This window comes from Electrona antarctica, assembly GCF_951216825.1.
Source record: "Electrona antarctica genome assembly, chromosome: 17".
NCBI classification, from domain to species: domain Eukaryota; kingdom Metazoa; phylum Chordata; class Actinopteri; order Myctophiformes; family Myctophidae; genus Electrona; species Electrona antarctica.
Genome location: NC_136798.1, coordinates 44,118,325 through 44,141,769, shown reverse-complemented (window position 1 = coordinate 44,141,769; position 23,445 = coordinate 44,118,325). Strand labels below are relative to the sequence as shown.

Below are 23,445 nucleotides of genomic sequence, written 5' to 3'. Positions count from 1 at the left end.
AGACTGAGTAGAAAAAATGGTGGTGTTTTATCATGATCATTAGTGAGGACCAATTATTTGAAGAGATGTTGAAAAGTGATGAAGTGGTCCTTTAAGTACAATGTATTTTTCTTTTTTTGAGTGGTGCAACCACTCCCTTACGGACTTATGTGTGTGGGTGGGTGCCTGCCTGGCTGGCTGGCTGGGTAGGTATGAGCATGAAAACAGCATGGTTGTTTTTCACCACCTGTGCGCAACCTAACACACACACAAACACACACGCACATATTAACTGTATATATGATGATTTCGGGTGTGCCAGTACAGTACAGTACAGTACAGTACAGTACAGTACAGTACAGTACAGTACAGTACAGTACAGTACAGTACAGTACAGTACAGTAGAGGGACCGGCACACAGTAACTCTGTCATTTCTCAACCGTTTCGGACACGGGCGGCACGTCGGAACCGGCCCGGCCCCCTGGGCGCATTCCTGGGGGTCTGGAACTTCCATCCTAATTGGCTAACATTGGCTTTCAAAGTTTGCAGGATTGGCCCGTTTTTAACAAAAAGCCTCATGAACACAGCGTGCAATTTACGTGAAATCTTTCACAGACTTTCCTACTAGGCTGAGGAATATATCCCACCCTTTTCACATTGGCCTGTTATAGTGCCACCAACAGGTGGATTTTTGCAAAACACATTTTTGGAACAAAATGCCTCAAATCATCCAATTGCCATCCAAGGCGTAAGAAGAAATGGCACCCTTTTCAAATTGGCCTATTATAGCGCCACCAGGAGGCCACAACCTGACCTGCCCTGGTGGAGACCTGTGCCCACTTTATCTAGTTGTTGTAACTGTAACCTATGCTCAACTCAGATTCCTATGCAACTCTCTGGTATAAACGATTCTCTGACTGGTGTTATTTCCATAGTGTGAAATAATTCCAGTCATAGTTTGGTTTCTATTTTATTTTAAAATGTTTGACCATGTATTGTTGTGATCACATTAACATTATGAGTGTGCCACATGTACAGTATGACATGAGTCATGTTATTTATGTGGCCAGATTCAATGTAATAATCTGTATTTTAATGTATTTGAAAATACTGTAAACATGAATGAATATGTACTTATTATGGATTATAGAATGGAAGTAAGTGCTGAAGCTTTTTTTTATATCCTATTTAAAAATATAGGGTCATATGTATTTGCAACTTTTTAGATTTTCTTTTTCAATAAAATCAATCAATTTATCAGAATCAGCTTTATTGTCACAATCACAGGTTTACATGTGTAAAACAGTGAGTGATTTTCTTTTTGTGCAAGCTCCCTCCTTCTTGTTATTTAGTCAATCAATCAATCAATCAATCAATCAATCAATCAATCAATCAATCAATCAAATTCAAAATTGAATTTTAAATGATTAAACTACAAAATAAAAGCATGTTATCAATAATCACATCAAATATGTCACCGTAATAACAAATAAAATGATTGAAGCCTGAACATGCCTGATATATGACAAACTACATATTTGATCAACACAAATACATACTTGTCTAATCATATCACGATAACAGTTTAATTACAAACTGACTAAATCTATCTGTCCGTCCGTCAATTCAAATCTGATACATTCATTAAACATTATCAGTTAATTCACAAGATGATAATTACTAACGGAATACTGCCATAAACCTGATCAAGGGGATCAACATTAAGAGCCCCATATCAGAACAAAATCAATATATAATTCAATGCATTGGACACTAGTGGTTTTCCAGAGTGACACAGATCTTCACCGGCAACACCTTCACAGACATACCCTCGTAATGATCAAAATTAAGAATGTATGGAAACAGTGTCTCGGTGAAGGTGTGTGTGAAGGTGTGTAGGTGTGTGTCGGTATCAGGATCAGAGAAGGACAGCTGTCCTCCGTCGCAGTCAAGCTGGACTCTGATCCTCCGGGGTTTCCGCCTCACTGGGAGGACAATGACAGCAGTGCCAGAATACAACACTCTGTGTTGACCTTCGTACAAGTCAATATTCCAGTATGCACCCCCTTTTTCTCCGTTCCTCTCAAACGACTCCGCTAACACGCCCAGTGCCCAGTTTGTGTTGTCTCCGACCTCCACGTCCCAGCTGTGAGACCCCGAGTTGAAGCCCTCGGAACCCAAGACCAGGCTGAAATAGCCAAACCTCTCCGGGTTGTCGGGAAGCTCTGTCAGGCTCTCTGCGTGTTTCAAATATCTCACGCCGGTCAGATCATCGGACAGGCTGTATTCCTTAGGGGCGGTGTTGGGGTCCAGGATGACGGGGGTGTAGGAGACAATGTCTTTCATCTTGTCCCAGACTCTGAAGGCCAGGTTGCCCAGGTGTTTGGCCTCGTCTATCAGCGCTCCCGAGAGCGGCGGTGGGTCCTGCAGGGTGAGCTGGACTCTTTCCATCGTGGTCTTGTAGCTCTGCAGGAACGAGACGTGGTCGTCGGCTCTCAGCTGGTCCTCGGTGGCTCGGATTGCGTCTGAGAGGGTCGCCATGTCTCTGATCAGCTCCTCGATCCTCTCCTCTATCTCCAGACTCTTATGTGCCTCTTCAACCCTCAGAATGGAAATCCTGGTCTCCTCTTCCTCTTGTAGGAAATAATGCAGGTTGTTAAATTGTTCCTTAATTTGCATCTCTGTGTTGTGGGCCTGAACCTTGACGTGATTTTCTGTTTCATCATAATTTGTTTTAACTTGATCAAAGAAATCCAGTTTCTCCCTTAGAGTGTTCAGTAATTCCTGGACTTTCTCTTTGCAACGCCCCGACGCTTCGTCTACGGGCGAGAACTTGTGTCCGGCGTGTTTTTCGGAATCCCGACACACGAGACACGCCAGCTGTTCATCGTCCAGACAGAAGAGCCTGAGCTTCTCTCCGTGTTCGGCACAGACGGCCTCTGAGCTCACCGACGACTCACTCCAGCGTTTCTCCTCCAAGAAGTTCTCACACAGGTTCTTCAACACCAGGTTTGTAGGTGGATGGTCACTGTAGGATGTTCTTTTACAAACAGGACATTCCATTGTTGGTCTTCCTGTCCACCATCGCTGCAGACAGCCTTTGCAGAAGCTGTGGCTGCACGACAGCAGAATGGGTTGTATAAAGATGTCACGGCACACCGGACAGGTGAGCTCCTCTTCCAGACGAGCCAGACTTGAAGCCATGCTGTCTGCAGTCACACCTTTCTGACGTGGAATGTTCCCTGAGGCTGGAAGACAATTCAACAATGATTAACATTATGAGTAGCAGTAGTAAGGCTACTTCTTCTAGCTATACAGGACTCCACATGCCCCGCCAATACTATTGTGCTTTTACTCAAGTACATTTTGAAATCCGCACTTTTCCCTAATTGTAACAAAGTATTTCTATATTGCAGGTATAGAGGGTATGCGTGTGACATCATCATCAAACCCGTCATCCAGGAACGCCTACTGACAGCCCATTCATCCAAAACAGAAAAATTGTATTTGATTGCATTAAACGACGATAAACGACATTAAACTCACTTTGTCACTAATTTGGCCACTCACTTTGCCATTCACTTCATGCATGTGCATACCCTCTATTGATACTTTTACTTAAGAAACAAATACAAGTAATTTTACCAAGATTTTTAAATCAGGCAATCTCTAGAAACATGTACAGTAAACATGTCCACACTGAATGGACATGCTGAAGATTGCTGGCCTGCTACAGACCCCTCCATGCTGATTAATAGAGTTTAGCACAAATTATGTATCTAGTACAGGGGTGGTCAACTGGCGGCCCGGGGGCCACACGCGGTCCCCACCGTCACTTAATGTGGCCCTCAGGTTAATGTCAGAATACTGACATAATATTGGTTTCAGCCGTTACAATATTCCACAACATGCAAACATGACACGCTTTAATTACTTCAGTCTAAATTAGTAGCTCATTGCTCAACACAAGTATAATTAAAGGCATTTGAAATTACATAAAAATGTTAATTTTCAGGATTCCAATAAAAAAATGGCAAAAAAAAATGCAAGATTTCAATTCGAATATAGCAAAAAATTGCCGATCTACAAGCTCAACGCGTTTTGAGCTTGTAGATCGGCTATTTTTGCGACGACAGTAATATATGGCCCTATAGGGAGTGAGTGAGGAAATATAGTGGCCCTCTCCATCGTCAAAGTTGCCCAGTCCTGATCTAGTGCAGTAGGTATAAGACTGTACTCCTCCTGTACATCTAACTTCATGCTGGCACAAAAAAAACACCAAAATGAAACTGCAAGATTCATTCTTGAGTATTATTCCAAACGTACCTGCTGGAACCGGAATAACTTGAATCTTCCTTCTTAAATCGAATCTGTTACAAAATGACAAGAGTGCAGAACCAGACGTGATGAGAGCGATCCCTAGAGAAACAGCTTTCTTCCAGCATGTGAGATGATCAACCATCTTGCCACTAAATATTTATACACACCACATAAAGGGGAGGAGTTAGAGCTGTGAGTGACATGACACGACAATAGAGCGTCGCAGTCCCGCCCCCCCTCGAGAGACTCGGAAAAGAAATCGCCGTTCATTTTCCTCATAGACTTTTCAAAAAGTATTTATTTAAAGATGTTTACGCCGCGGACAAAGACAACTCTTGCCGTGACAAATCATGACAATAAACACAATGTTTTGGGCCAAACAAAGAATTAGAAAGTAGAAACAAACGGCAGGTTACAACACTTTTTTGTTGTTTTTCTTCTTTGTAATTATTTGTTTGGTCCAAAATATTGTGTTTGTTGTCATGATTTGTCACGACAAGAGTTGGCTTTGTACGACGCTTATAAGGTCTTTAAATAAATACGTTTCAAAATGTCTACGGGAAAAATGCATTGGGAATTATTTCCTGGGCCTGGCGTCGTCATGAAAGGGGGCGGGACTGCGACGCTCTATAGCCTCTCGTTGTTAAAAGCACACTGATTGAATCATGTGCAGTCAGTTGACAAGGCCGCCATGATCAAAGGTCCTTTCTAATGAATGATCCAATATACGGTTCTTCATAAAGCTTGAGTGAACGTCTGTTGGTAAAACTGATTGACAGATATCAGGATGCAGAAATAGCAATGTCTTATGTTATATTTAATCATTATTTGATATGTTTAATTGTGTCACTCTGCATTCTCAAGTAATTATAAAGGATTAACTGGTCTTTACAAATGGCCTACACAAAATATAACAATAAAGTACACATTGAAACTTGTATTTGTAGTTGTTTTAGTATTCACAGCGGTAACAGTATTAGTATTTGTAGTATTTTGTACTGACAGACGGTGCTACTGACTGTGATAGTAGTGTCACTCACACTAGCAATACTAGTATTTAGAGGTACTAGTAGTTGAAGCAGTAGCTTTAGTAAATGTAATACTAACAAAGGTTAGCTTTAGTAAATGTAGTAGGCTACTAACTAAACTAGGTTTATTATAGGCTACTAAACAGGAGAATGACTATTATTTGCAGTAGATGCAGTTGCATTTATTGTATTTGTTGTAGTAGTAGTAGTAGTAGTAGTAGTAGTAGAAGTAGTAGTAGTAGTAGTAGTAGTAATAGTAGTAGTAGTAGTAGTAGTAGTAGTAGTAGTAGTAGTACTACAGTGGTAGTAGAATATTTAATAGTAGTCGTTCTGTTGTTTAGTAAAGTAGGCTATCATCTGTGTTCTTACCTCATATTGTAGCAGCTAATGTATGTCTGTCTATCTGTGTATGTCTGCCTGCCTGCCTGCCTGCCTGCCTGCCTGCCTGTCTGTCTGTCTAAAAAGGTCAAAATAGCCTATGTGATTTTTGGGCGATAAACTACTATTACCTCACGAACAGATATTGTGTAATATCACTTATATGCTTATATTATATCATTGACCAGTTCAAACACTTTTAAACCCATGTGTCAGTTAACTGTGTTTTCATAGTTACTGGACTTTGTAGGGCCGTGTACACATAGCTAGTCACTAAAGTGGTGCATTTCGATTGGGCCTTTTGACTCAAAGGCTTTCAGCTTTCAGGAAGAAACCAAAAGAAATAGACAGGGGAGTCATATTTGAATATTCTCACCACACCTGGGGGTCTATTAGTAACGTTAACTCCACACATACAAAACTGAAAAAGGTCACGGCACTCCATCTTTAAGCAGGTTTTCAGCATGTCCACCGTGACACCCGTAACATAAATCAGAGATAAAATACCAATACATGAATCAATAAATAAACCCAAGATGACCAAGATGGAGCAGGAAGTCCAACAAACTGACAGAGACGGATAGGACGCCAAAGCGGTCAAACCACGACAACAGAAGTCTTGTGATGTTTGTGACCTTATTTAACCTCATAATTATCTATACCGTATTTCTATCTATGTCATCATAATTGAATATAACCATAAATGATTAGCCTGGACAGCATACAGTACCATTTCGTGATTATGATCCGGTCGGGAGCGGATGGTAACTTCCGTCAAGTTGTAGTCAATGATTTGTAGTCATCTGGCAGGAAACCACAAGACGGAATCAGTACTATAAATGGGTACTTCTTGTGTTTTCCTGCCTGATGACTACAAATCAGTGACTACAACATGACGTAAATCACCATGCGCTCCAGACCGGTTCACACGGCGACTTTGGAACGCAGACCAGGCTTTCCTCCGAGGTGGAAAGCCTGCGAGATTCATAAATGATACACAGAACATTAAAGCAACAGCAACATTTTCAATAACACCAATTCAGGTCAAATGTGACCAGATTTGACTGAGAGCCTGCCATCGTGCAACCTCCAGCTTTTCACCAGAGGAGAACAAAATGAATTTATTTATTTTTATTTTGATTCATGACATGAAGAAAGGAAATTTCAAAAAAGAAAAAATCCAATGGCAGTCCCTCGGTCAAAATGTGTCACAAATCATGTTATGATAATACAAAGTTCATTTGAAACGTTCATCAATATTAATCATGTCACATGCGCCCGGGTGGCGCAGTGCCAAAGTCCCTGCACTGCAACACCACGGAGGCTGTGGGTTGTGGTCTTGTCGATCTGCCATTTTCACTAGTTTGCGCCCCGGGGAGACATCACATTTTTTTGGTCACTCACGGGCGAAAAAACGTTTGGAAACCCACCGCGCTATACACATTCTAACTGTCGTTTTGCACGGAGGCACAGATCTTCCCAGGCAACACCTTCAGAGACTCGCCACCACCGTCACGGCCGCAATACACGTACGGAAACAGTCTCTCGCCGAAGGTGTGCGCGAAGGTGTGCAGCAGGTGCGCGTCAGGCGAGTCGGGATCGGAGAAGGACAGCCTTCCTCCGTCCCAGTCCAGCTGGACTCTGATCCTCCGGGGTATCCGGCGCACCGAGAGATCGGCGCTGGTCCCCGCCGCTGAGGAGAACGCTCGGTATTTCCCGTCGCTGAAATACAGCATGCAGTATCCGCTCCCCGCGTTTCCCTTCCTCTCGAAGGACTCCGCCAGCACGCCCAGCGACCAGTGCCGGTTGTGTCCGACCTCCACGTCCCAGCTGTGAGTCCCGGACGTGAAACCCTCGGAGCCCAGGACCCTCGCGTAGACGTCGAACCTCTCCGCGTTGTCGGGAAGCTGCCGCGTGTCCCCGTCGTATCTCACGGCCGTCAGGTCGTCGGAGAGGACGAGTCCCGGCCACGCAGTGTTGGGGTCCAGGATGACAGGGGTGTAGGAGACGACGTCCTTCATCTCGTCCCAGACTCTGAAGGCCAGGTTGCCCAGGTGTTTGGCCTCGTCTATCAGCGCTCCCGAGAGCGGCGGTGGGTCCTGCAGGGTGAGCTGCTGGACTCTTTCCATTGTGGTCTTGTAGCTCTGCAGGAACGAGACGTGGTCGTCGGCCGCCAGCTGCTCCTCGGCGGCTCGGATCGCGTCGGCGAGGCACGCCGCGTCCCGATTCAGCTCCTGAATCTTCTCCTTTAACTCCCGACTCTTCCGCGACTCTTCCTCACGCAGAGCCGCGATCCTGGCCTCCTCTCGCTCTCGTAGGAACCGACGGAGTCTCTCAAACTCTTCCCGGATGCGCGTCTCCACGCTCCGGGCCTGGACCGCAACGTGACGTCCCGCCCGGTCGCAATTGGCTTTCGCGTCGCCGAAGGCCGCCAGCTTCTCCTTCAAAGGTCGCAGCCATTCCTGGACGCTCCGCTTGCAGCGCCCCAACGCTTCGTTCACGGGTAAGAACTCGTGGTCGCCGTGTTCGTCGGAATGGCGGCAGGCGGGACACAGCGGCTGTTCGTCGTCCAGGCAGAAGAACGAGAGGTTCTCCCCGTGCGCGGAGCAGCGGAGGTCGCTGGACAGCGACACCAGGTTCTGGTAGGGGTTCTCCTGCAAGAAGTGCTCGCACAGGTTCTTCACCACCAGGTTGGTGGTCGGTTGGTCCCGGGAGGACCTTTTGCTGCAAACGGGACACTCCATCGTGGGTTTGGACTTCCACCATCTCTCCAGGCAGGCTTTGCAGAAGCTGTGGCTGCACGACAACAGCACGGGATGTCTGAAGATGTCGTGGCACACGGGGCAGGTGAGCTCCTCTTCCTGACGAGTCAGAGGGGAAGCCATTCTTTTTTTTTTTGTCACACTCCTCTGCTCTGGAATGTTCACACCGGGATTACTAGAAGAGAAAAACAACAACATTGGCATTAGGACTAGGAGCAGTGTTTATTTTGCAGGCAACATTTTGATTTTAGTTTTTGTCGCATTTTAGTCACCAGTGACCAGAGTAAAATCATAAGATTTTACTCGACTAAATCTACGGTTGATTTACGTAGTTGATTAAAATGTATTTTGGTGGGCCTTGATGCTGTCGTAATGGCTGATTTTACACTTGAAAAAAATAGCAGATCCACCAAAAATACCACCTCAGAGTCACAACACGTCGTGCTAAGCTTGTAGATTCAGCATTAAAAAAAGCGCAAAGTGACCCGTGTCTTTTACTTATAATGGATCTCTTGTCCACTATAGTCCTTTCTTAACATTTTAGTCTAGTTTGTATTTATTGACAAACTTGTCAATATATTTCGTCTTAGTTTTAGTCCGTTTTCATTTAATTTCCATTCAGTTTTCGTCAGTGAAAAAAGGTAGTCGACGGACATTTTTGTCATAGTATTAGTCAACAAAATCAACACTGATTAGGAGTAAATAGTACTAGTGTAGTAGCAGTAGCAATAATGTACTGTACTACTACTACTAGCACTTGCTGTACCAATGATTGTGATAGTATTACTTAAACTGCTACTGTAGCAGTAGAACAATTTCTGCACACGCACTATTGGGCACTGGCGAGTACATTTACTCAAGTACTGTACTTCAGTACAATTTTGAAGTATTTGTACTGTACTGGAGTATTTCCAATTTTCAACATTTGTACTTCTGCCACTACATCTCAGATCCAAATATGGTACTTTTTCTCCACTACACTCATTTTAAACCTGTAGTTACTATTTACTTATTATTTTCAGATTTGTTTGCGTCAGTGAAAAAAGGTAGCCCACATTTGTGGTTTTAGTTTCAATTAACACGGCCTCCATCAGTCTAAACTAAGTAACAATATACTGTCAAATTAATAATCTATATATACATTGAAACTATAATAATCTACACTAGCACATGTTTAAAGAAATAACATGTTATCTAAACAAAAAGCTAGTTTTGTTGATTGCCCGGTCTTATATACCAGGGGTTGGCAACTTTGAAGATGGAGAGGGCCACTATAGTTCCATACTCAGTCCAGAGTGCCACTATAGTTCCATACTCACTGCAGAGGGTCACTATAGTTCCACACTCACTCCAGAGGGCCACTATAGTTCCATACTCACTCCAGAGGGCCACTGTAGTTCCATACTCAGTCCAGAGTGCCACTATAGTTCCATACTCACTGCAGAGGGTCACTATAGTTCCACACTCACTCCAGAGGGCCACTATAGTTCCATACTCACTCCAGAGGGCCACTATAGTTCATACTCAGTCCAGAGTGCCACTATAGTTCCATACTCACTGCAGAGGGTCACTATAGTTCCACACTCACTCCAGAGGGCCACTATAGTTCCACACTCACTCCAGAGGGCCACTATAGTTCCACACTCACTCCAGAGGGCCACTATAGTTCCACACTCAGTTCAGAGGGCCACTATAGTTCCACACTCACTCCAGAGGGCCACTATAGTTCCACACTCATGCACTCCAGAGGGCCACTATAGTTCCACACTCACTCCAGAGGGCCACTATAGTTCCACTCTCACTCCAGAGGGCCACTATAGTTCCACACTCACTCCAGAGGGCCACTATAGTTCCACATTCACTCCAGAGGGCCACTATGGTTCCACACTCACTCCACACTCACTCCAGAGGGCCACTATAGTTCCACACTCACTCCAGGCCACTATAGTTCCACACTCACTCCAGAGGGCCACATTGCATATACTGTTGTATCAAAAATAGCAGATCTACAAGCTGGAATCTTGAAAAGTAAACATGTTTATTTAATTTGAAATGCATTTAGTTATAGGTTACTTATGTTATGAACATAATACAAATACAATATACAATTCTAATACTAGTCATTCAGCCATACTAATATAGACTGAAGAAATTAAAGCGGGTCATGTTTGCATGTCTGGAATTGTAACAGCTGAACTAAATAATATATCAATATTCGGATATTAAAACCTCTTGAGCCCCATTGCCCCCGCCGACGGGGGCAGCGGCTGTCCACCTCATGAACAGCTCTCAGCGGGTAAATGGAGACCCAATTGGTCTCCGGTTCCAACTCCGATGTTTTTTATTTCCCCCCCTGGACCCCCCTGGGGTTTAAGAGGTTTTAACCTCAAAATTAGGTGAAGGTGTGTGAAGCTGCATGTTATACAGGTATGTGTTGTATATGTTATATATTGTAGTACTCCTACTATTTGTATTGTATTATGTTTTTTATTTATTTTGTAAAATATCATAGGTCTCTCCTTACCTCAGTGAATATCGTCTCCCTAGCAGGCGATCTACACCAGGATGTTCAATTGATCGTCTTGTCAGTTGATCTATTGATGGATTGAAATCTGATGTGTCTTTTCCGCCTCAAAGTCTCGAGTGAAACTCGAGCGAGTCTGACGAAAACGCTGAGCGACTGTAACGAGGAAATGAACATATTCATGTCTTCGTGCTAGTGGCAGGTGTGCGTGCGTGCGTGTGCGTGTGCGTGTGCGTGTGCGTGTGCCTGCGTGCGTGCGTGCGTGCGTGCGTGCGTGCGTGCGTGCGTGCGTGCGTGCGTGCGAGAGAGAGAGAGAGAGAGGAAGTGAAGTTAAAACAATGTTTATTCTATTATTTTTAAGCCTATACATTCCCACTGATCCTAGAACAGTGGTTCTCAAACTTTCTTGACTCAAGGCACCCTAATTATAATTTTCAGAATCTTGTTATCATATTATGGTACATATAGAGCATAATTCGTTGCTGTCGGGAGGATACATTTTTTAGGTTTTAGATTTGTTTTGGCATAAATCAGTGCTATTGAACACCCTTTACGTCTGTGTGTTATATATATTATATAAATATTTAACCAATGGAAAGTAGTAAAAAGTGCTTTGGACAAAACCTCTTAACTCCATTGGACCCTCAAAATGTCTGCTAAAGCAACTAACTCCACCACCTCTCCCCCTCTCATGGAAGTAATTGACAATATATAAAGTTACAACACCAACTTTGATGAGGCTGTATTGCTTTGTTTTTTGAAAAAATATATAAGGTTTTCTTTATTTCCTGAAAAATGTATATTTTTCATTTTAAAAATGTATATTTTTCATTTTAAAAATGTATATTTTTCATTTCCTGAAAAAATGAATTATTTTGGAGTTATGAGGTTTCCTCCCGGCAGCAGAGATATGCAAATCCGTATTTAGATATGGAATATGGATAGGGAAATCCTTCCCCCTAAGATAAAGTATATATACGTCTCAAAACCTGAGAGAATAGAGAGTTTCCTTTGTAGGACAGACTTTTGCAGGGCGTTGCTGAAAATGAGCACCTGTGCTCAGCTACTTCCCTGGGTAAATAAAGGATATAAAAAAAAAACTAAAAAAACTGAACATACATTCAGACTTGCTGAAAAGACTATCAGCGGAAGTGGCGGAAGTGTTGCGTGTAAGATAACTACGTCACGCGGTGCGGCTGTGTTTACTAGTCCCCACCGAAACAAGGAAATGACGTTGATGCTTTACAAATCAGTTCACATTCTCCGCGAATGAAACAAGTGTTGTGATTGGTCGGGAAAATATCGTATCCGGGGGAAATACATCTGATGGATGTTCCGGAGGATACGTCCGCCGATAGCTTCTTTGCCTTACGTTGTGACCAGGCTCTTCTTTTCGCAGATAAGTGAGCCTGGGACCGAGGCTACAGGGTTATCCCTTTTATTCTGTGGGGGACGTTCACTAAAAGAAATAGCCGATCTATAAGCTCACAACGCGCCACAACAGTGTGAGCTTGTAGATCTGCTACTTAAAACCTTTGCTTCTGTAGAACGCCACAACGGTAAGGCCTTCCGGTCTGATTTAGGGATATGTTATAGAGCTCCACGAGACGCACGCGTGGAACTGTAGTACGTCCTCGGGCGACCTTTCTAGTCGACATGGCGCGCGCGAACGTTCCACTACACCGAGTGGCGCGCTACGAGCTTGTAGATCTGCTACTTAAAACCTTTGCTTCTGTAGAACGCCACAACGGTAAGGCCTTCCGGTCTGATTTAGGGATATGTTATAGAGCTCCACGAGACGCACGCGTGGAACTGTAGTACGTCCTCGGGCGACCTTTCTAGTCGACATGGCGCGCGCGAACGTTCCACTACACCGAGTGGCGCGCTACGAGCTTGTAGATCTGCTACTTAAAACCTTTGCTTCTGTAGAACGCCACAACGGTAAGGCCTTCCGGTCTGATTTACGGATATGTTATAGAGCTCCACGAGACGCACGCGTGGAACTGTAGTACGTCCTCGGGCGACCTTTCTAGTCGACATGGCGCGCGCGAACGTTCCACTACACCGAGTGGCGCGCTACGAGCTTGTAGATCTGCTACTTAAAACCTTTGCTTCTGTAGAACGCCACAACGGTAAGGCCTTCCGGTCTGATTTACGGTTATGTTATAGAGCTCCACGAGACGCACGCGTGGAACTGTAGTACGTCCTCGGGCGACCTTTCTAGTCGACATGGCGCGCGCGAACGTTCCACTACACCGAGTGGCGCGCTACGAGCTTGTAGATCTGCTATTTAAAACCTTTGCTTCTGTAGAACGCCACAACGGTAAGGCCTTCCGGTCTGATTTTCATATGTTATAGAGCCCAGCAACACCGGCCGACACCTCCAAGGCTTCCTGGGTGATGGCGAGGAGGAGGAGGAGGGCTGCCACGTCACCTCACAGTCCAACTGTCTGTGTACGCCTCTGCTGTGCCTGAGGGAGGCACGCGCGCACACACACGCACGCGCACACACTCACCTGCCCAGGCCATTGATGCCAGACGACCCTCGGGCCAGGCACTGCAGCCTCAGCCTCTCCACGGGATCTGAACTCACACACGTCTCTTGGCGTCCAGCGCCATCTCTCGGTCGTGCCTCGACGTCCTGGCCATGGCTGAACACACAGAGCACATTAATATAATGTGTAACATTATAGTGGATGCAGTTAGCTTAATGCTAATTCCGATTAGCATAGTTAGCTTCTTATCCATGCTACTGGTGACTGGTTTAGCACAATACAAACTCGGACTCATTACATAACATGCAAATCACACCACCACTCAATATAAAAATAAAACGTTGTCTTATAAAGCAGCATATACTTTGTTTACATTCAGACCCATGGCTTTGTACAACTACTGGCCAAAGTTGAAGTTCATATAGTTGTAAAACATTCACCATAAAAGCCAAAATCGCGACAGAGTCAGCTATTCATTCATTACTAACTATTTCACAGACCTTGATGTGACTGTTAGCTGTGATAAAGTAAAGTAAACAAAGTGATGATGAATGACACGACACGAAACACACACACACGTAGGATGTAGCTCTTCTCACAACATTGACGACACAGGTCGGTTCTTTATAAACGGGCATTTATTGGGCATTCTTCTCATCCCTCTGCTGTTCCATGCCGTGAGAACTATGTTCACACAAAATAATAAACACATAAACAATCAACAAATTACGTCGCAATACATAATATTGATCAAACAAAGAAATACAAAACATGTAGAAATGCGCGATGCGCAGGTGAACGTGTCCGTCAAAACACCACAATACAACACAACAAAGATAACTCTCAAATAATAATACCTCGTTGGCCGCTTGTTGTGTAAAGAGGTTCTTGATGCTTCTTGAGTTTCATACAGTCCTTTGAATGTCCTTTTGACCGTGTTTAATAACTTTAAACAGTTCAAACACACTACTCTGCTGCGAGTGTGCTTCCTTGTGCAGACCAGAGTCTGAATGAGTGAGAGAAATGTTTGTACCACCTGTGTGCAATGCCAGGCAATCATGCATCAATCAGTCAATCAATCATGGTCCAGTGTTGCTACTGACAGACAGGGAACTTGGTTCTGCCTCAGAAAGTTATCATCACATCATGTTTACATTTTTAACCTCATATGAAATCAATTATGAACCACATATTTATTATTGTATCATGACATTATTATGAATTATGCTTTATGAACTTATGACCATGAATTGTTGTATTTTAGCTATTTTAGTCTTTTTAAAGTAAGCATTTTAATAGCAGCACTTACATAGGAAGTCAGAGAAACGAATCAAAGAAAAGACCGTTATCTGCCAGTGGAATTCAGAACAGCGCCACAGCCCATCCACATGTATGTGGCAGCGGTGGCCGAACGGATAGCGGCGCGGTCTAGATACCGGAAGGTTCCCAGTTCGAATCAGCCGTCCGACACGTTAAAATTACCACCGCTGAAATGCCCTTGAACAAGGCATCAACCACTACGATGAAATGTGTTCTATGAGCAGGGCCTGGCTGGAAACAAGTTCTTGAGCTTAGCCCAGATACCCTGGGTAAATATAGATTTCATTTCATTTCATTTCATGAAGCCATATGCCTCTCCCCTCCTCTCCTCTCCTCTCTTTTTGAATGAACAGACAAAACACAAAACACAACATGTTCATTAATGTTATTCTTCACAAACTAGACATTTTATTCATATTTAGAAAATGCAGAATCCAATGGCGTCGGTCTGGGCTCTCCACGCCGTTTGCAAAGGTCAATGGTCAGCAAAAAGACTGCCTCCTCTCTCCCCTCTCTCCACAGAAGTGAAAACAGACAAAACACACCTTTAAAATATGTTCCCTAACCCTATTCTTCGCAAACGAGACATTTTATTCATATTTAGAGCGTCCCAAATTCAATGGGGCCGGTCTCGACTTTCCAGGACGTTTGCAAAGGTCAATGGTCAGCAAAAAGACTGCAACGGTGACCCTTTGGGCCAAATTCTTAAAAAAACGGGGTGATATATATTTTAAAAAATATGTAAGAACCTCCAATATCCATATTCAGGACATGTCGAATCCAATGGAACCGGTCTCGAATTTCCACGACGTTTGCAAAGGTCAAAGGTCAGCCGAAAGACTGCCACGGTGACCTTTGGGCCAAATGCCTTAACAAATAAGTGATAGATATTTTTTTAAATATGTAACACCCCCGAATATCCATATTCAGGCCATGGCGAAAAAAATGGCGTTGGTCTCGATTTTGTGGGACTCTTACAAGCGGCCGATAAAGGGAACTACACTGCAATGCTAGGCCTCGGGTCAGATTTGAGGTTCCCGAGGTCGCAGAAAAAAACTCAGACCATCACGAAGATCGGCTCGTCGCCGCGATCGCAGAGGTGTTCGGCCCATCCCGAACAGACTTACGATCGTCGTCATAGGCGCGCGTGAACGTCAAACTTTGCTTCACTGGAACGCCACGACGGTGAGGCCTTCCGGGATGATTTTCGGATATGTTATAGAGCTCCCGGAGACGCACGCATGGATCTATAGAACGTCCTCGGGCGACCTTTCTAAGAGGCACGGTCTCGTTTCACTTTTTCAGCCAGGACGCTGTTAGAGTCTATGGGTCTATGACGTGTCTGCATGCACAGAGCCAAAGTGAAGGACGTTTTGTACGACTGTCGGAGGCGTACGTCCGAGACACCTAACCGTTCGTCTCGGCTGGCTCTCCGACATATCCGAACGTCGGACCGTGATGTTTTATCGTTGGCGCGTTGTCGCGCGTCAAAGTCGGCAATTTGTAGGCGTTCGTTCAAGGCTACCGCCGCGGCCGTATGTCCGTTTGGCCCAAACCCTATACGGCTGCGATCGGGGCCGCGACCCGGTTGCGGTAATGGTCTCGGATTTGTTCTGTCGAATTTCGCGACTTTTCTCGCTAACTTACTTTGTGGGAGCAGTTTATGCTAATGAAGGGCGTGGTTCCGGCTACTTTGTGGGTGTGGGTTATGCAAATTTGATGGGCGTGGTTTCGGCTACTTTGTGGGTGTGGTATATGCAAATTAGTGGGTGTCGCTTATGTAAATTAGTGGGTGTCACCCCGCCTACTTTGTGGGAGTGGTTTATGCAAATGAAGGGGCGTGGCATGCAAATGAAGGTGCGTGGTATGCAAATGAAGGGCATGTTTCGGCTACTTTGTGGGATTTGCTTATGCAAATTAAGGTGCGTGGTATGCAAATGAAGGGGAGTGGTATGCAAATGAAGGGCATGTTTCGGCTACTTTGCGGGATTGGTTTATGCAAATGAAGGGGCGTGACATGCAAATGAAGGGGATTGGTTTATGCAAATGAAGGGACGTGGCATGCAAATGAAGGTGCGTGGTATGCAAATGAAGGGGAGTGGTATGCAAATGAAGGGGAGTGGTATGCAAATGAAGGGCATGTTTCCGCTACTTTGCGGGATTGGTTTATGCAAATGAAGGGGCGTGGCATGCAAATGAAGGGGAGTGGTATGCAAATGAGGTGCGTGGTATGCAAATGAAGGGGCGTGGCATGCAAATGAAGGGGATTGGTTTATGCAAATTAAGGGGCGTGGCATGCAAATTAAGGTGCGTGGTATGCAAATGAAGGGGAGTGGTATGCAAATGAAGGGCATGTTTCCGCTACTTCGCGGGATTGGTTTATGCAAATGAAGGGACGTGGTATGCAAATGAAGGGGAGTGGTATGCAAATGAGGTGCGTGGTATGCAAATGAAGGGGAGTGGCATGCAAATGAAGGTGCGTGGTATGCAAATGAAGGGGCATGGCTCCGGCTACTTTGTGGGATTAGTTTATGCAAATGAAGGTGCGTGGTATGCAAATGAAGGGGAGTGGTATGCAAATGAAGGGGAGTGGTATGCAAATGAAGGGCATGTTTCCGCTACTTTGCGGGATTGGTTTATGCAAATGAAGGGGCGTGGCATGCAAATGAAGGGGAGTGGTATGCAAATGAGGTGCGTGGTATGCAAATGAAGGGGCGTGGCATGCAAATGAAGGGGATTGGTTTATGCAAATGAAGGGGCGTGGCATGCAAATGAAGGTGCGTGGCATGCAAATGAAGGGGAGTGGTATGCAAATGAAGGGCATGTTTCGGCTACTTTGTGGGATTGGTTTATGCAAATGAAGGGGCGTGGCATGCAAATGAATGGGAGTGGTATGCAAATTAAGGTGCGTGGTATGAAAATGAAGGGGAGTGGTATGCAAATGAAGGGGCATGGTTCCGGCTACTTTGTGGGATTGGTTTATGCAAATGAAGGGGCGTGGCATGCAAATTAAGGTGCGTGGTATGCAAATGAAGGTGCGTGGTATGCAAATGAAGGGGAGTGGTATGCAAATGGGGTGCGTGGTATGCAAATGAAGGGGCGTGGCATGCAAATGAAGGGGATTGGTTTATGCAAATGAAGGGGCGTGGCATGCAAATAAAGGTGCGTGGTATGCAAATGAAGGGGCCACTCCCCTTCATTTGCATACCACGCACATGAAGGGCATGTTTCGGCTACTTTGTGGGATTGGTTTATGCAAATGAAGGGGCGTGGTATGCAAATGAAGGGGAGTGGTATGCAAATGGGGTGCGTGGTATGCAAATGAAGGGGCGTGGCATGCAAATGAAGGGGATTGGTTTATGCAAATGAAGGGGCGTGGTATGCAAATGAAGGTGCGTGGTATGCAAATGAAGGGGCCACTCCCCTTCATTTGCATACCACGCACATGAAGGGCATGTTTCGGCTACTTTGTGGGATTGGTTTATGCAAATGAAGGGGCGTGGCATGCAAATGAAGGGGAGTGGTATGCAAATTAAGGTGCGTGGTATGCAAATGAAGGGGAGTGGTATGCAAATGAAGGGCATGTTTCGGCTACTTTGCGGGATTGGTTTATGCAAATGAAGGGGCGTGACATGCAAATGAAGGGGATTGGTATGCAAATGAGGTGCGTGGTATGCAAATGAAGGGGCGTGGTATGCAAATGAAGGGGAGTGGTATGTACGTCGTCGTGTAGGGAACATGTACGTCGTCGTGTAGGGAACATGTACGTCGTCGTGTAGGGAACATGTACGTCGTCGTGTAGGGAACATGCACGTCATCGTGGAGGGAACATGTACGTCATCGTGAAGGGAACATGCACGTCATCGTGAAGGGAACATGCACGTCATCGTGAAGGGGACATGTACGTCATCGTGAAGGGGACATGTACATCATCGTGAAGGGGACATGTACGTCATCGTGGCGGAAACATGTACGTCATCGTGGAGGGAACATGTACGTCATCGTGGAGGAAACATGTACGTCATCGTGGAGGGAACATGCGCGTCGTCGTAAATTGAACATGTACGCCATCATGTAGGGAACATGTACGTCATCGTGAAGTGAACATGTACGCCATCGTGAAGTGGACATGTACGTCATCGTGAAGGGGACATGTACGTCATCGTGGAGGAAATATGTACGCCATCGTGGAGGGAACATGTACGTCATCGTGGAGGAAACGTGTACGTCATCGTGGAGGGAACATGTACGTCATCGTGGAGGGAACATGCACGTCGTCGTAGATGGAACATTTACGTCATCGTGTAGGGAACATGTACGTCATCGTGACGGGAACATGTACGTCATCGTGTTGGGAACATGCACGTCGTCGTGAAGGGAACATGCACGTCATCGTGGAGGGGACATGTACGTCATCGTGGAGGGAACATGCACGTCATCGTGGAGGGAACATGCACGTCATCGTGAAGGGAACATGCACGTCATCGTGGAGGGAACATGTACGTCATCGTGGAGGGAACATGTACGTCATCGTGAAGGGACCATGTACGTCATCGTGCAGGGAACATGCACGTCGTCGTGAAGGGAACATGCACGTCATCGTGGGGGGAACATGTACGTCATCATGTATGGAACATGTACGTCATCGTGGAGGGGGCATGCACGTCATCATGGAGGGAACATGCACGTCATCGTGAAGGGAACATGCACGTCATCGTGGAGGGAACATGTACGTCATCGTGGAGGGAACATGTACGTCATCGTGGAGGGAACATGTACGTCATCGTGCAGGGAACATGCACGTCGTCGTGAAGGGAACATGCACGTCATCGTGTAGGGAACATGTACGTCATCATGTATGGAACATGTACGTCATCATGGAGGGAACATGTACGTCATCATGGAGGGAACATGTACGTCATCGTGAAGGGACCATGTACGTCATCGTGGAGGGACCATGTACGTCATCGTGAAGGGAGCATGTACGTCATCGTGTAGGGGACATGCACGTCATCGTGGAGGGAACATGTACGTCGTCGTGGCGGAAACATGTACGTCATCGTGTAGGGAGCATGTACGTCATCGTGGAGGAAACATGTACGTCATCGTGGAGGGAACATGTACGCCATCGTGTAGGGAACATGTACGTCATTGTGGAGGGAACATGTATGTCATCGTGGAGGGCACATGTACGTCATCGTGGAGGGAACATCTACGTCGTCGTGAAGGGAACATGCACGTCATCGTGGAGGGAACATGCACGTCATCGTGAAGGGAACATGTACGTCATCGTGGAGGGAACATGCACGTCATCGTGAAGGGAACATGCACGTCATCGTGGAGGGAAGATGCACGTCATCGTGGAGGGGACATGTGCGTCATCGTGAAGGGGACATGTACGCCATCGTGTAGGGAACATGTACGTCATTGTGGAGGGAACATGTATGTCATCGTGGAGGGAACATGTACGTAATCGTGGAGGGAACATGCACGTCATCGTGGATGGAACATGTACGCCATCGTGGAGGGAACATGTACGTCATCGTGGAGGGAGCATGTACGTCATCACGGAGGAAACATGTACGTCATCGTGGAGGAAACATGTACGTCATCGTGGAGGGAAAATGCGCGTCGTCGTAAATTGAACATGTACGCCATCATGTAGGGAACATGTACGTCATCGTGACGTGTACATGTACGTCATCGTGAAGGGGACATGTACGTCATCGCGGAGGGAACATGTACATCATCGTGAAGGGAGCATGTACGTCATCGTGTAGGGAACATGCACGTCATCGTGGATGGAACATGTACGTCATCGTGGAGGAAACATGTACGTCATCGTGGAGGGAGCATGTACGTCATCGTGGAGGGAGCATGTACGTCATCGTGGAGGGAACATGTACGCCATCGTGAAGGGGACATGTACGTCATCGTGGAGGGGACATGTACGTCATCATGGAGGGAACATGTGCGCCATCGTGGAGGAAACATGTACACCATCGTGAAGGGAACATGTGCGTCATCGTGGAGGGAACATGTACGTCATCGTGGAGGGAACATGTACGTCATCGTGTAGGGAGCATGCACGTCATCGTGGAGGAAACATGTACGTCATCGTGGAGGGAACATGTACGCCATCGTGTAGGGAACATGTACGTCATTGTGGAGGGAACATGTATGTCATCGTGGAGGGCACATGTACGTCATCGTGGAGGGAACATGTACGTCGTCGTGAAGGGAGCATGTACGTCATCGTGTAGGGGACATGCACGTCATCGTGGAGGGAACATGTACGTCGTCGTGGAGGAAACATGTACGTCATCGTGTAGGGAGCATGTACGTCATCGTGGAGGAAACATGTACGTCATCGTGGAGGGAACATGTACGCCATCGTGTAGGGAACATGTACGTCATTGTGGAGGGAACATGTATGTCATCGTGGAGGGCACATGTACGTCATCGTGGAGGGAACATCTACGTCGTCGTGAAGGGAACATGCACGTCATCGTGGAGGGAACATGCACGTCATCGTGAAGGGAACATGTACGTCATCGTGGAGGGAACATGCACGTCATCGTGAAGGGAACATGCACGTCATCGTGGAGGGAAGATGCACGTCATCGTGGAGGGGACATGTGCGTCATCGTGAAGGGGACATGTACGCCATCGTGTAGGGAACATGTACGTCATTGTGGAGGGAACATGTATGTCATCGTGGAGGGAACATGTACGTCATCGTGGAGGGAACATGCACGTCATCGTGGATGGAACATGTACGCCATCGTGGAGGGAACATGTACGTCATCGTGGAGGGAGCATGTACGTCATCACGGAGGAAACATGTACGTCATCGTGGAGGAAACATGTACGTCATCGTGGAGGGAACATGCGCGTCGTCGTAAATTGAACATGTACGCCATCATGTAGGGAACATGTACGTCATCGTGACGTGTACATGTACGTCATCGTGAAGGGGACATGTACGTCATCGCGGAGGGAACATGTACATCATCGTGAAGGGAGCATGTACGTCATCGTGTAGGGAACATGCACGTCATCGTGGAGGGAACATGTACGTCATCGTGGAGGAAACATGTACGTCATCGTGGAGGGAGCATGTACGTCATCGTGGAGGGAGCATGTACGTCATCGTGGAGGGAACATGTACGCCATCGTGAAGGGGACATGTACGTCATCGTGGAGGGGACATGTACGTCATCATGGAGGGAACATGTGCGCCATCGTGGCGGAAACATGTACACCATCGTGAAGGGAACATGTGCGTCATCGTGGAGGGAACATGTACGTCATCGTGGAGGGAACATGTACGTCATCGTGAAGGGACCATGTACGTCATCGTGGAGGGACCATGTACGTCATCGTGAAGGGAGCATGTACGTCATCGTGTAGGGGACATGCACGTCATCGTGGAGGGAACATGTACGTCGTCGTGGCGGAAACATGTACGTCATCGTGTAGGGAGCATGTACGTCATCGTGGAGGAAACATGTACGTCATCGTGGAGGGAACATGTACGCCATCGTGTAGGGAACATGTACGTCATTGTGGAGGGAACATGTATGTCATCGTGGAGGGCACATGTACGTCATCGTGGAGGGAACATCTACGTCGTCGTGAAGGGAACATGCACGTCATCGTGGAGGGAACATGCACGTCATCGTGAAGGGAACATGTACGTCATCGTGGAGGGAACATGCACGTCATCGTGAAGGGAACATGCACGTCATCGTGGAGGGAAGATGCACGTCATCGTGGAGGGGACATGTGCGTCATCGTGAAGGGGACATGTACGCCATCGTGTAGGGAACATGTACGTCATTGTGGAGGGAACATGTATGTCATCGTGGAGGGAACATGTACGTCATCGTGGAGGGAACATGCACGTCATCGTGGATGGAACATGTACGCCATCGTGGAGGGAACATGTACGTCATCGTGGAGGGAGCATGTACGTCATCACGGAGGAAACATGTACGTCATCGTGGAGGAAACATGTACGTCATCGTGGAGGGAAAATGCGCGTCGTCGTAAATTGAACATGTACGCCATCATGTAGGGAACATGTACGTCATCGTGACGTGTACATGTACGTCATCGTGAAGGGGACATGTACGTCATCGCGGAGGGAACATGTACATCATCGTGAAGGGAGCATGTACGTCATCGTGTAGGGAACATGCACGTCATCGTGGATGGAACATGTACGTCATCGTGGAGGAAACATGTACGTCATCGTGGAGGGAGCATGTACGTCATCGTGGAGGGAGCATGTACGTCATCGTGGAGGGAACATGTACGCCATCGTGAAGGGGACATGTACGTCATCGTGGAGGGGACATGTACGTCATCATGGAGGGAACATGTGCGCCATCGTGGAGGAAACATGTACGCCATCGTGAAGGGGACATGTACGTCATCGTGGAGGGGACATGTACGTCATCATGGAGGGAACATGTGCGCCATCGTGGAGGAAACATGTACACCATCGTGAAGGGAACATGTGCGTCATCGTGGAGGGAACATGTACGTCATCGTGGAGGGAACATGTACGTCATCGTGTAGGGAGCATGCACGTCATCGTGGAGGAAACATGTACGTCATCGTGGAGGGAACA

General features: G+C 46.4%; 2 protein-coding genes across 2 annotated transcripts; both read right to left on the bottom strand.

Moving 5' to 3' along the window:
• Positions 1–1,753: 1,753 nt before the first annotated feature.
• LOC306941151 (nuclear factor 7, ovary-like) lies at positions 1,754–3,216 on the bottom strand (the record flags this gene model as incomplete). Its single annotated transcript, XM_079526463.1, has 1 exon — positions 1,754–3,216. Exon 1 carries the CDS (start codon positions 3,182–3,184, stop codon positions 1,754–1,756), a length of 1,431 nt encoding a protein of 476 aa, XP_079382589.1. The 5' UTR covers positions 3,185–3,216.
• A 2,562-nt stretch (positions 3,217–5,778) lies between these two features.
• Positions 5,779–14,469, bottom strand: LOC306941543 (nuclear factor 7, ovary-like). Its single transcript, XM_079527062.1, has 3 exons — positions 14,345–14,469; positions 13,509–13,643; positions 5,779–8,643 (listed from the first exon to the last, which is right to left on the bottom strand). Exon 3 carries the CDS (start codon positions 8,589–8,591, stop codon positions 7,152–7,154), a length of 1,440 nt encoding a protein of 479 aa, XP_079383188.1. The 5' UTR covers positions 8,592–8,643; positions 13,509–13,643; positions 14,345–14,469; the 3' UTR covers positions 5,779–7,151.
• Between the last annotated feature and the right edge of the window lie 8,976 nt (positions 14,470–23,445).